Raw genomic sequence first — 14,132 nt, 5'->3', positions numbered from 1 at the left:
CGCCGGATTAAAAGCCAGTTAATTCGGGAGATCTATCGAAATTTAATTAGCTAGATATTGCTGACGATCCTTGAATCAAGCGTCGTGTATAACTTCCAGGGAAGACCCCTGCCTCTGAAGAAACATCCTACATCAAAATCCGAAAAGTCGATCCGCCCTTTATCCTCACAAAAGGAATTCCCGATCCTGCGAGTCCCGTTAAGTTCCATAAGCTACGGTGGACGAAAAGAACAGCGACGGGGCCCGAAGGTCACGATCCTCCTAGATCGACTGCCGTAACAGCTGTTGGACGAAAGGTGCACGTCGACGTGACATCTGCACCTTGATCTCTCCGTTCCCCCTCCGGCTATTCACCGCTATTTACCGAATAGCCTCTCCGCTACTAGCACCGAGGATCCAGAAAACAAACTTCCCCGAGCCAAATATGGCCTGGCTCCTGGAAAAAAATGATTTCCCCGGGGGAGGGTCATCGATTCTAGATCGCGTGGAACGATCACCTTTAGCTTTGTCGAATTTAAACAGCGCCGTGCGCAGGGTGGCTCGGCATCGAGGCTCGGAGAAGCCGCTGCACAGGAGAACCCTAGCTCCTCGATCGACGAACGTCCCTCTGGCAACGACTGCCGCGGAAGCGGCTGGGAACGGAACCTAGGCGAAGCCGGCAGGATGTCCCGTGGAAGCGGTAAGTCGCGCGCGGAATTCGCAGGCGGTGCGTCAGCGCGTAATTCGCACATGCGAGCGGCGCATGTATGGCTTCCTCGCGCGAACGGTGTCGCGTTTCGGCGCGTGCTGTGACAACCGCCTGGAAACCAAAACCGCCTGGCCGCTTTCTCACGTCCGTCGTGTTCCTCGCGCGATAATTGCTACCGAAAAAAAAAACCAATACGATGCTCTCGAACGATGTTCCTCGTCAGAAGGATTATAAACGCTAAGACATCCACGAGGTGAGGAGCAATCCCTGTGCCTCGAGGTTCGCCTCATTGGAGCTCAAACTCTTCCACCTATCCTCAAGAGCAAATTACGGCAGAAAGTTTCGCGCCCACGCGCGACAGAAGCGAAGGTCGAGTCGCCTAAGTGCCGACCGTTTGAACAGTTGAAACGAAGGGAAGGGAACCAGGGGAAAGCTCGATTTCTCCGTGAAGTTGCGGCGCCCGGAGCCGGCAGGTTTCGACGTCTTCAATTGTTATTAATAACGGCAGCGGGGACGTCATGCGCAGAGGGCGCGTTCTATACTTGGAAAAAAAAAAGAAGAAGAAGGAATGTTGCCACGGACAGGGGAGCCAGCACGTTGAAAATAATTGTCCTGTGACTACGGGCCGGAAACCGCGGCGGTCACCACCGTACACGTCCTCCTGCTGCCCGTTCTCTCGCATAAAGGCCCGCATCGATTGCTCTTTATCGCCCGCGGCCAGAGAGTGTCCGAGGAGACGTGCTTGGAGGAGCGACACACGGGCTGGAAAGGAAACTTTTCACCGTCAAAGGGGAACTTTGGGCGAGCGCAAACACCGTGCCCGAGAAAACCATACTTTTAAACGGCGCCGGACGCTCGAGATCGAACCGGCGAAACTTGACGGCCATCGGTGCACCGCAACCTGGACGGTTGCTCGTAATCGGAAAGCAGAAGCTCGCGGCGGATAGGTCGGAGAAGGCAGACCAAGGGGGGCGGAAGAAGGCTGTTTGCCGTTGGAGCATGTGTTCCCTTCATTGGGAAACCTTGAGAACCGGGAACACATTCGTTGGTACGTTTCCCTGCATATTTTATGCCGCGAAGCCGAGCACCTTGCCGGTCGACCACTGTGCGTCTCGCTGGTCGCCGTGACCGTAAACCGGCCGCAAATTTGTAGCGATCGCTCCCGCCAGCGGGAACGCACGGCCCTGCTGTACATAATGCATCGGCGAATGAAGACGTTTCACTTCATCGCTGATGAATTCGCAATGATTGCTCGAATGAGAACAGTGGAATAACAGCTGCGTGCGCCCTGCGATCCGAGACCGCCGTAACGTCGTCGAAAGCAACGAAAATTGGGGTCACAATGGAGTGGAAACGGCCCCGGGGGGATCCTTGCACGATTTTATGATGCAGATCACGAAGGGGTGGAGGCAGGGGGAAGACAGGAAGAAGATCCCCAGGAAGTGCAAGGCTGTACGCATACAGAGGTACGCGTCCTCGAACCCCGCCGCCGATCCCACCGAAACCTCTTCAACTGTCTACTCTCTCTCTCTCCTTGTTTCTCTTTTCGGGGCGCCTCTGTGTAACGACGGCAGATGATGTGGGTACCACGAGGGTACGCGTGACGTCACGCGAAGCACCGTCCTCGCCGGTTACACGCCTTTTCTTTCCTTTCCCCCGCGTTTCTTTATACCTTGCGTTTCTGCGGACGACACCTTTCGCGAGCAGCTGTCCCTCGCGTCTGTAATTTCTTTGACGCGACACGGACGCACGGCGAGGATTAGAAATGGAGGAATAATGGCACCGTTTGACGGGGGAACCTTTGAAATATTCAAGCAGCTAGGTCGGAACTTGGGAATGCCGGGGATGTACCTACTCGTTGCTTAGAGAGGAGAAATTGGAGTTTATGCTTTCGAAATTGAGACATATCGCGGCTTCGAGCCCTTAACGGGTTACCGCAGTCAGTGGGGTCAGAAAAAGAACGATTCTTTGGGAATTTATTTCGGAAAGTACATGCATATTTGTATGCAAAGGTTTTTGTATTCAGTTGAGGAACGCTTTAACAGGTTATTATATTATGTTTCGGTGTAAAAGTATTTATTTGTTCCAAAATTGCAACTGATTTACCGAAATGGTTTTTGGATTCCGGTGACCACGATTTCTTAAGAACCGTTTCACCAATCTTTCTGAAACTTTGTAGGTTTCTTCTAGACATTCAGATTTAGTCTTTAATCGAAGCATTTGTTATTCCAATGCATAGTTTTTATTTTGTGGATTAAAAATTAGTGTTTTTTCAACGAAACTCGATCATTCCACTTTAACATCCACTATTTTATCCCGGATTAATATTCTATAAAACGGAACGATTAAAGACTAAATAAACTATTGTACTACCTAAATCTTCTTGGTTTTTTGATTTTAGATAGCCCAGTTCCGAATAATGTTGGTCACCGCGAAACGTATTTCTAAAAACAGCTTCCGGGAAATCAGTTGTAATCTTTCAATAAATAAATATTTTTACACCAAAACATAATATAATAATCTGTTAAAGTGCCCCTCATCTGAATAAAAAAACCTTTGCCTAAAACTATGCATATGCTTTCAGAAATAAATTCCCAAAGAATCGTTCTTTTTCTGACCTTACTGACTGCGGTAACCCTTAAGGGGGTATTCTCCCCAAAAATTCGATTTTCTTTTTTTTTTGATTTTCTAATAGTTTAGGGTTTCGAAAATATGTCTCTAAAATATTAAGGTGAAATTCGAAAAACTCCCAGAGTTATAGGGGCTTAAGAGGCTATGACTGCCAGCAGAGAAGAGACAGCTGTCCAACATGATTTTTTTGAAGCTGAGGAAGGTTTCCTCTACGGTCCTGATATACCGGATTAGAGATAAGTTACAAAAATTAGTTGATTCCTACCGTAACTTCAGTCGTATAGGTCTTAACTGTATGAAAAACTTTAAACGCGTTTTTCTCGAAACAATATTTTTAGATCTGGCGCACATTTTTCTCAAAAACTACTGGACCGATTGAGCTAAAATTTCACACACATTCAAAGTGAATGTGTACCTATATCCCGAACTAGAATCATATCAATAGTTTTAATACAACCTCCCCCACGCCTTGTTTTAGCCCAAGCAAAGTCGAAAAAATCAAATACAAATTTTTAAACAGCTGCGATTTCGGTAACAATGTCCGGACTTGGTTACTTCTAGTTCGGGCGATAACTACACTCATATAGATCAAATAAATCTTTGGTGCTTTCGTTTCAGATGACTAGAACGGCCGCAATTCGTGCGCCCGATGGGGTCGGTTTTTGATGACATGGCCTGCGCTTCGGCGCGTAACTTGTACAAATTTCAATATAATGCATTCCAAAAATTTGCGTTGATAGTTCAAACACTACTAAATACGTGTGCGAAACCCCTGCCCTGTAGGTGCGATAGGTTTTCCAGAATTAATTTCCAAATATCACCTTGAAAAACGAGTACCTAGACTAGAACACCCCCTTAAAATCGGATCGCTCGAAATGCGAGACGGAACACGGCTCGTCTCGCGCGGCACGCGAGCGCGACAACTCAAACAATCACGGAAACCGTAATTTCGGTCGCGTTTGATGACGCATCTTGGCGGGGGGAAAGTAAATAAGCGGACAGGAGAGGCCTGGTGGCTCTGTAACTAATGTACCTGACCTGTTTCGAGGATCGATAAGCAGAGCGGCGAACGCGATTAAGCGCAAATGACAGCCAGAAACGGGGCAGTCGCTGCCGGATGAATTTCATTCGGCCGCTGGTAATGCGGTAATAATAAAGACGAATCAGAAGAGATACAAACAGCGTTTCCGCTTCATTCACCTGCCCGCGCCCCATTCACACGAGCGGGCACTTTAAGCTAATCGCGGGCGCTCCAAGCGAAATCCAACCAAGGGAAATGGTACTTGAATTAATCCTCCCCGCTCCTGTCGCCGCGAAAGAAAGCCTGCCTTCGAGGTTACGCGTACGACGATGACGAGGTCATTGATGACGTTCCAGCGATCCGGGGGTAGGTAAAAATGAAAGAGAGACCCTGAACATCCCGTTACGATCATAGAAGCAGACGGATGCTTGAAAATGCTCGCAGATCCATCCTCCTCTTCGTTATTCTACCTTGCGTAAATTCTAATTCAATGGAAACTTCGCACCCCTGTTACGGATCACAGAGGCACGAATTAAGGGAATATCGTTTCGATTCGTTATTCCTTCTCTAGGCCTATTTATCCTCGAGTAGATTAACCGACGTCTGACCAATTTCGCTCGTACTACTTCCCCCGAAACGCAAGACTCCACCGTTCAGAAATATGCGACGCGTCGCTCGACGGCAGTTGCTTGATTTTCCCCTTCTTTTTTTTCGTGGAAAGTGTACAACACACGAAGCTTGTTTCTTCGGTCAGAGTTACAGAGCTCGATCGATGCGACTATTACTGCAACGCGTGTCCATTATCGTGAACGTACAAGCCCGAGATAGAGGGAGTGGAATTAGCGCCGCTTTTCCATCGATCCTCCCTCTGAATCATTTACGAGGACGTATGCAACTCGCGGTGGGCAGGGTGCATTCTTAGACCTCGTGCCCACGGCGATTCTACCAACCTGGGCGCAAAACTCCCCTTTCCTTTCCAGAAATTACTATCCTCCATTTCGGCGATTGCGGTTTTCAACGAAACTACCGATCGAAGTCTAGAAATCTGCTGTGAAATTGGATCATTTTCTGCAGAATCACAGCAGATTAGTTTTCTAGGGGTTACTCTTATCTGCAATGGTATCGGCGCACTGGATCGGTCAGATTAAAAGAATTATTATTTTAATAAATTTAAATAATACATCAAAGCTATTTTGCAATTAATTAATTATATATGTATATTAGTTTCCGACGTTTCGATCTTGGTTTAGATCGTCTTCAAGGAAAGTTAAAAACATATATAAAATACTGCGTATGCTATTGAAAATAAGTCACCGTGTTGTGTTACAACGCGTGACTCGCGAGTCGGTTGGAATAAGACGAAGGTAAACCGTGAACAACACATCTGCCTTTAGAAGGTGAAAAAGGGGTGAATACTATATATGATAATAAATGAATATATGATAAAGGAACTAATTTAAATCAGAGAATTCTTTTGGAGACAATTCACATGATCAAACAGCCTAACGTAAATCTTAGGTATGAAACACCTAAAGTACAGGAATATTACGCAACGTTACTAAAGAAGTAATGTCTTATGATGTTTTTGCTCCATAGAATTACATATGATCTAACTAATTCCTACATATCAGTTTACTGGTATGTAAGTGTTTGTTAACACCTTTAAGAGTGTATATAACACACCATATGAGCAAGAATGTTTGGTTACTGTAGAGACTGTATATCCTTTAATTTTGAATTTCGGGGGTTTTAGATATGTTTATAACTATCAACGGTATTCACCCCTTTTTCACCTTCTAAAAGCAGATGTGTTGTTCACGGTTTACCTTAGTCTTATTCCAACCGACTCGCGAGTCACACGGTGACTTATTTTCAATAGCATACGCAGTATTTTATATATGTTTTTAACTTTCCTTGAAGTCGATCTAAACCAAGATCGAAACGTCGGAAACTAATATATATATAATTAAAGAATTGCAAAATAGCTTTGATGTATTATTTCAATTTATTAAAATTATTATTTTAATTTATTAAAATAATTTTGTAATAATTTTTTAATAATAATAATTTAATTTTAATAAATTAAAATAATAATTGTTTTAATCTGACCGATCCAGTGCCCCGATACCATTGTAGTTAAGTTTTACGGTGGAAATTTAGTTTCTTTATAATTCTTTACTCTTATTGTTCTGGACTTGACACAGTCGAGTTTAGATGCAGACAATTAAGATCAGCAACAATTTCGTCGGCAATTTTGGGGTAAACGGTTGCCAGGCGGCACCTGTGCTCGCCGCGGCGACACTCTCGAACGTGTTTTAATGAGACGACACTTTGAAACGAGCGAGAAAGAAACGTGGGAAACAATAGCGAGGTTTCTAATCTGAAGGGCACTGGATCGAACCCTTCTTCTTCAGCAGCATTGTCTACCTTGACGAACCCTTTTACCACTACCACCACCTTTTCTTCAGTCTCCCTCGGCCTTTCCACCCAGACCCTTCGCGAAGCTCCAAGTAGCAGAGAGAAGGTGAGAAAGAGAAAGAGAGGTCCGACTGGCTACAGAATAGTTACTGGCCCCTCCTCGACATTATCTTTACGCCTTTGCCGTCGTACAAAAGGAGCGACGAAAGGCTGGAAGGGGTGAGAGAAGACCGCTGGCCTGGGAGAAATGTTTGTCCTCGCTCAACTGCGAGTTTGCTTTTCTTATTTCTACCCCCCATCTGGCTCCCTCCGCGCGATCTGTCCTGACCTTCTTAGGTACTGCGTAACAGCAAAGTCAGCGGTACCCCCGAGAAGATGATACAGAGAGTTTGTCATTTTCGAAGGGAATCAGTGTCGCTAAACGTCACCTAAAAGTCAGAACTGTACTCAAAGGAGCAACGTTAGGAATGGGTCGCTTAAAATGGCGGGAACTGGGTACCGTCCAGGATCTCTGGATCACCAGAGAGTTGCTTCTACAGTGCGAGGACAATCTGTACGAGGAAGAGAACTCGGGAAACGACAGAAACCTGCTGAGAATTGCAAGCTAGAAAGAGGACCATTTGAAAATTTAGTAATCTAAACCGATCGAAGATTAAGATCACTGATAACGTCCAGGGATGCTAGAGACTTCATCCCCCAATAGAATACCAACCGGAGACTGTGCGATTCGACTTTTTGGATCAGGATCCGAAGACGATGGTTTATAAAAGGTAACGACGTCGGTTCCACGGACACATGGCCGGTTTGGAACTCTGGTGCGGAGTTGGGCGCGAATTCGCGCAGGCCAGATAACACGTTTTCCTGGACGGACAGGGCAGCCCTCGTCGTGGGAAGAGGGGATGACGACAGCGTGGCGGCGGCATGGCGAACATGGCGTCGTCGAGGTCGCGTCTGCGCCGCGACGCCAACACCGCGTGACCACGATCAATAACTGTACGCGCTGTTGTGCCGGGGCAAAGGATGTTGAATTCGAAAAGTGTTATTCCGCGCGTCTATCTCTGAATGATATGGAAGGGAACGCCTCTCCACGTGGGTGCCACGTGTGCGCTTCCGCCCGCGTCTCTTACGCGCGTGCACGCGCCCGATTTCGTTCGTCACGGCTCCGAAACGGTGACCGTGACCGTTCTCCAACCTTCTTTCGCGGATTATGCTTTTTTCCCTACCGATCGGGCACCGCTGCGACAGCACTTCGAGGGTGCCGCGGTGCCCGACTGGCTTCGCCGAGCTCGGTGATTCCCCTGGCGGATCGGTTTGTTTTCATCGAGCGAGAGGGATGAGGAGGGACGACGTCGACGAGGGGATCGGAGTTCGCAAGAGGGTTGTTGGTGGTTTCGGAGTAGCTGTCTACGATACGGTTGAGAGATCGTAATAGTACTTGAAGAGGTGCGTGGTGTACATCCGAGGCTAATGGAGCTGGGTTAGATAACGACTGAGTTTGCAGTTTTGGTCGTGAGATAAGAGGTTCAGGTAGCTTATAAGTGGCCGAGGAAAGAGCGACCTGGCGTGGAGCGATAGAATCTGGCAAAGAGACGGTGGTTGAAAGCGCGCGTATTGCCGTTGGTCTGGGATGGTTCTACTAGACGCGGACGAAGCGGACGAAGCAAACGGATCATAGAATCGAGCGACACGCTGGACAACGATACGCGCGATTGTGAAGAGGAACCGAGCGTAGATTTTAAACGGCTCTCGCGCTCGTGTGACGCGATTTAAGAAAAGTAAAGGCGACAAAACAGGAGCACGTAGAGATATACGTATGTATCGTCGTGGGAGATTGCGAACGGAGGACTAACCTGCTAGCCGCAAGGCGGACATTCTCTGAAACTCGGGCTCCTGTAGCCACTTCCACATCCGTCGGAAGGTCTCCCGCCCGCTCTTGAGCTTGGACCAGGGCTTCGGGTTGCGTAGTAGATCGCTGAGCGTGCCCTGGCTACGGCACAGAACCCTCTGGGCGAATATCGCCTGCGGTATGCTGTACCTCTTGAGCTCCGCGCTGATCCTCTGCGCCAGCTCCTTGGTGTTGATCTCCTCGACCTCGCCGGCCCCGTTCCCCGCCGACGACACGGTCTTCATGACGACGGAGGTGTGCTGCACGTGCTGCGTGTGCGATATCGTCTGTTGCGGCATCGACTGCTGTTGCGGCATCGACTGCTGCTGCTGCTGTTGTTGTTGCTGCTGCTGTTGTTGCTGCAGCTGCGTCTGCATAGGAGGCGGCGAGGCAGCGGGCACCGAGTGCGTTGGCGGGGAATGATGCGAGGGCGCGAAACTGGCCGTCGCGGAGACGGCAGGCGGCGACGAGGGACTAAGAGCAGCTGGACTCTGCTGTAACCGCGGCAAAAAGGCCGGATCGTAGTGAGGGCTGGCGGACTTGTGCGGCGAATTGAGACCGCTCTGGCTGTAGGCGCTCTGCGGCGACAGGGGACTCGGCTGAAGGCCCGCGCCCGGCGACGGGTAATTGTGCGGTGGCGACATGCCCATCGAAGGCAGTTTGTCGTACGCGTACGGTGAGCTGCCCATCCCGAGGCCGATGTTACCGAGGCCGTTGTTCTGCATGACCGCGAAACTGCCGGTTACACCGCCCGCCGCGTGTGCACTGTACACGAACTTGTCGCTCATCGTGGAGATCGGCGGTAACGGCTGCAACGGCGTGAGGGTCGCGTACGAGGAGCCAGGACTGAAGCCGGGCGGCGACATCCTCTCAGCGACCGAGGTCAGCGTCTGATAGGTCGGCTCCGGCTGCATCGCCCTGAAGTCCGTCGCGTCGATCATGCTCGCGACCGACACGCTTATCCCCGAGGTCGGCGTTAGCTTGCCCGGACTGAGCAGCTCCGAGTCGGCGTCCCGCGAGTCCACGTCCACGTCCTGAGGCGGCACGATCACCGACAGGGACTCCCTCGCGTTCTGTCTACCACCACCACCATCACCGGCACTACCACCTCCACCACTGCCACCGTCACCGTTTCCGTTGCCGTTGCCACCACCGCCGCTGCCGCCACTGCTGCTACCGCTGCTGCTGCTGCTGCTGCTGCTGCTGCTATTGCTACTCGCGCCACCACCAGCACCTCCAGCGCCGACACCGCTGCCGCTGCCGTCGTCGCCACCACCGCCTCCGTTACCGTTGCTCGGCGGCTCCTGGGACGACGACAGATCCTCCGCGGCGGTGAGCTCTCGCTCCTCCTTGACGCCGAGCGCGCCAGCCGCCAGTAGTTCCAGCGGCAAGCTCGCGCACGCGATGTCGGGACTCTGCGAGGCGGAGGACGACATACCCTCCCCGCTACCACCTCCACCGTTTCCACTTCCACCGACGCTTCTGCCTCCACTACCTTCTCCTCCGACCTCGTGCTGATGCTGTTGATGCTGGTGATGTTGTTGATGTTGTTGTTGCGGCTGTTGATTATGGTGATGATGAGGATGATGATGCGCCTGTTGATGGGGGTGTTGTAATTGCTGTTGTTGTTGTTGTTGGTGATGGTGATGGTGGTGATGGTGATGATGATGGTGATGTCTACCCCCACCGACCACCGTCCCTCTACCACCGCTGCTACTGCCACCACCTCCTCCTCCACCGGTTCCTCCACTACCTGCACAGTTCCCATTCGAGCCACCCCCACCGGTTCCCCGGCCATGCGTAGAGACCGCCGCCGGGGAATCGACCGAGTCCAGTAATTGCTCGCTATGCGATTGATGATCGGCTATGTCCCCTATACCTTCCATTTACGCACATCTAGTTCGGGTGGCCGCGCACTCGCTCCTCCGTGCTCGGACACACCGCGTGCACACACCGTCTTCTTCGCTTGGAAAGCGCGCTACGCCACGCACCACGTCTCCCTACACACCTCTCTCTATCGTTATCACGCGGGTAGAAACTCGCACACCGGTCACGATTCCTCGTATTCTCGTTGTCCCGCGTGACCGCGCGCGCACAAGTAACACGATTCGCGTTTATCTCGTCCACTCACTCACCGCCTCCACTCTTCTTCTCCGTATACAAACCCCCCTGTTCCCGTCGTTTGCTCGATTACGCGTCGTCACTGGTCCGGGCCCCGTCACTCAGCGGACCAGTCGTCGCTCGGTACGCGTCGCGACGAGCACGAGCACGAGGACGAGGATGCTGACGACAACCACCGCCACGACCACCACCAGCACCGCCTCGTCACCGGCAACCTCGAACCACGAATCAGAAACAGAATCAGAATGATAATCGCCACGACACCGTGATCGCGACCGAGGACGTCGCTCGTGGTCCAGGACACGGACGACAGTCCCTTGGCTACCGTTGCTGCTACTACTGCTGCTGCTGCTGCTGCTGCTGCTGCTGCTGCCGCCACCGACGATCCTTGCTCAGACGTTACCGTTGCCGTTGCTGCTACAGCCCATCCAGCACGTCGGATCGGCATAGAGATCCGGTACCACAGCGGCGGCGACCACCGTGCGCCCATGACACACGCGGGGCGAGTGAGAACGCACACACTGCGCTCGAGTGAATACGTTAGTTCGTGTCGAAGCGCGACGGACAGGGAGAGAGCACCAGCACCAGGGAGAAAGAGCAAGAGAGAGAGTGCAAGAGCGAGAGAAGGGAGAACGCCACAATCTCTATCTCTCTCTCCCTCTCTCTCTTTGTCCGTCTCTCTCCTCTCTCTTTCCACTCTCTCTCACTCCCTCACTCTCTGTTTCCGTGTGACGGTACCCCGAGAGCTGTCCAGAGGACCCTTCCGTTCCGTTTCACTCCGCCCCCTTGCCCCTCGGCCAGCGTCGCGCCAAGCCGCACCAAGCCGAGCCGAGCCGAGCCGCGCGAGTCACCACCACCAGCACCGTCGTCGTCACAACCACTACCACCACCGTCACCACCTGGTCCACCCTACAACTAACCGTTCGCGCTCTCTCGTTCTCCTCGTACTCCTCGTCCCTGTGTGTTCGTTTCACCGTTCGGTGCGCGACACCCTCTGACGCGTGCTACGCTCCAGCTACGCTTCCCAACCACCGGTCCAGGTGCGACTCCTACCGTCCTCCTTTCTTCCCCTGGCCAACAACTACCGCTCCACACGAGCTCACGCACTCGCGTGCGCGTATACACACATGCACGTGCGGAACCCCTCTCTCACTCTCTCCTTCCTTCGTCTCTACGTTACTCTGTCCTCCTGCGTGCCCGTGGCTTCTTAGGGGTTACGAGCGACTCCGCGCCACAGCGATGCACCCCTCGTCCACCACCACCACTACCACCATCGTATCACCGGAGCACACGGATATGTCGTACCTGCGCGAGATACCTCTTTTAGCTCTCCCTCTCTCTCTCTCTCTCTCTCTCTTACCGCAACGGTCCACGTGAAAAAGCTAACCCCGCTTCGCTCGGATCCCGTCGAGTCGTGAGCGAACTGAACGCGGCCGCATCACCGAGCACGCCTCGAGACTCTCTATCGTCGTTCGTTTATTCTCCTCCCGTGCCGTACGTGCAGGACAGAGAGGAACGCAGCGAGTTGCGAGTTGGCGCGATCCTCGAGGCCCCCGACCCGCGGCCAGAACCACCCCCAGCGGTGTCTAAGTCGCCAGCGACGGTATATCGTCGTCGTCGTGGCTGCGAGGAACCACTACGTGCGCGCCGCCGACACCGTAGCCACCACCACTCTCGCGTCAGTCAGCTTTCTATCGATTTTCCGATACCTCGTGACCAACGTTGCTCGATGCGCCGATACTTCGAGCATAAACATCGACTGGCTATCCGCCGCCGCTGCCGCTGCCTGTCCTCGTAGCCACCTTCCGCGAGCTCGCGAGACGGCCTTGCCACCTCGATCCGATTATCGAGTGTCCGCTTTTGCGATCCTCTTTTCTTTCTCTCCCCGATCGCAGCTCTGCCCGTGCTCGCGTCTCGCGCCGATTTCCTTACCGAGCTACTCGAGTCCCTGTAATTGTCCAGCGATCCTCGATTCTTTCTAGATTTGTAACGGGTTCCTTCGATGCTCCGAGTAGCGTACCACCAGCTTCTCCTTTGCTTCTCTGGCTCCTGCCTTGCCGAGGCTTCGCGCAGTTCTTTGGCTTTCCTTCGCAGAGGAATCTTCTACGCGCTTGGTCTCGCTGGTATGGCAGAGGACCAGTTCTTCCACTTCTTCTCCGCGTCCCGCCTGACCGAAGATTTTCACCACGATGTCTTTGAGCCTCCTCTATTTTACTCCGTTGAACACAAACTCGAACGTCGAAATAGTTGCCGGGATGGAAGCCAACGACTTCTCGTCGGACTTGGCGTAGCACAGCAACTTGCGGATGATTCCCCGGGCGGACGCGCGCCGGCACGACCCGAGGAACGGAGTCCCGGTGATCAATACGGAATCGAATCGCAGTTGGGTGTCGAGTCGACGAATCGATCAGCGTCCCTCCACGTGTCCCGAAGCGTTTGCGACGCGAGACGCGCTCGAGCCTCCGCTCGTCCCACGCAATTCCACGATCGAAACGCGCATCCTCATCCACTTGGCAGGGATAGAGGGGAGCAGGGGCCAGTTGCACAAGATGTCCTCCACCGGGGGTCTTCCCTCGTCCCCGGGCGGCGCGATCGAGTCCGTGGGATGGTCGAAGCGACGTCGATAGGCTCGATCAATAAATAGGGGTTGGAATCGGCAACGACGACTGCGACGACTGCGACAACCTCCGACGACTGCGACGACTACTACGGCACGCCGATCGATATCGCGGGTCGAGCCTCAGCTCCACGTTCGATACGCTCGCTGGTCGGGTTAGTTTCCAGCCTCGAGCCTTCGAATGGTCGAATCGACGAATCGCAAGAGGATTCCAGCACGCGTCACCCTCGGCGATCTTCTTCGACTCGCGATCCCAGGCCCTTGCGACCGCTATTGCGCACGCGCGCGCGCACCCTTCAAACCTGTCACCCTCTCCTCGAGCACCACCACCCCTCTCGGCGGGGCGAGGGAGCCAGCGGGTAGCGTCGTGCAAGTAGAGCGTATCTTGCAAGATTCTCCGCCGCTACGCAAACTGCCTCCCTTTCTCGTCCTCTGCCTCTTTTTCCTCGCGTCCTTTGCTCGTCGCGTAGGACGCGTTTTCCGAAGAACGCGCGCTCAAAGACCGCCCCCAGTGCGCGCGGGCGGGCGCTCGATTTCCCCTGCAACGAGAACGAGGGTGGAGAGGGGCTGAGCGCTAGAGAGGAAGCGACCACGGAGTTGCGCAAATCGCGAACGCGACTACGTCGCTGCGAGGGTAGCTTCGCTGCCTCGTCCTTCGTGCTTCCTGGCGGGCCAGCGGGGAACGGAGCGACGGAGCGCGGGGTGGGGGGACCAGAGGGGTGGAGATCTTGCCACAGGGATCTGTAACGAA

General features: G+C 52.7%; 1 protein-coding gene across 4 annotated transcripts in view; it reads right to left on the bottom strand.

Moving 5' to 3' along the window:
- LOC143370467 (uncharacterized) overlaps positions 1 to 13,299 on the bottom strand; it is an 80,854-nt gene extending 67,555 nt beyond the window's left edge. For 2 of the 4 annotated variants that reach the window (XM_076815620.1, XM_076815621.1), the window contains exon 1: positions 8,609 to 13,296. In XM_076815620.1, coding sequence (XP_076671735.1) covers positions 8,609 to 10,529 — 1,921 coding nt within the window. In that variant the 5' untranslated portion in view covers positions 10,530 to 13,296. Of the gene's footprint in view, positions 1 to 8,608 lie in introns of all 4 variants that reach the window. The other 2 variants (XM_076815623.1, XM_076815622.1) reach the window with 2 other exon arrangements.
- Between the last annotated feature and the right edge of the window lie 833 nt (positions 13,300 to 14,132).

This window comes from Andrena cerasifolii, chromosome 6 (assembly GCF_050908995.1).
Source record: "Andrena cerasifolii isolate SP2316 chromosome 6, iyAndCera1_principal, whole genome shotgun sequence".
In the NCBI taxonomy this organism is placed as follows: Eukaryota; Metazoa; Arthropoda; class Insecta; order Hymenoptera; family Andrenidae; genus Andrena; species Andrena cerasifolii.
Note: the sequence above shows the minus strand (reverse complement) of the source record. Positions and strands in the feature narration are given on the sequence as shown.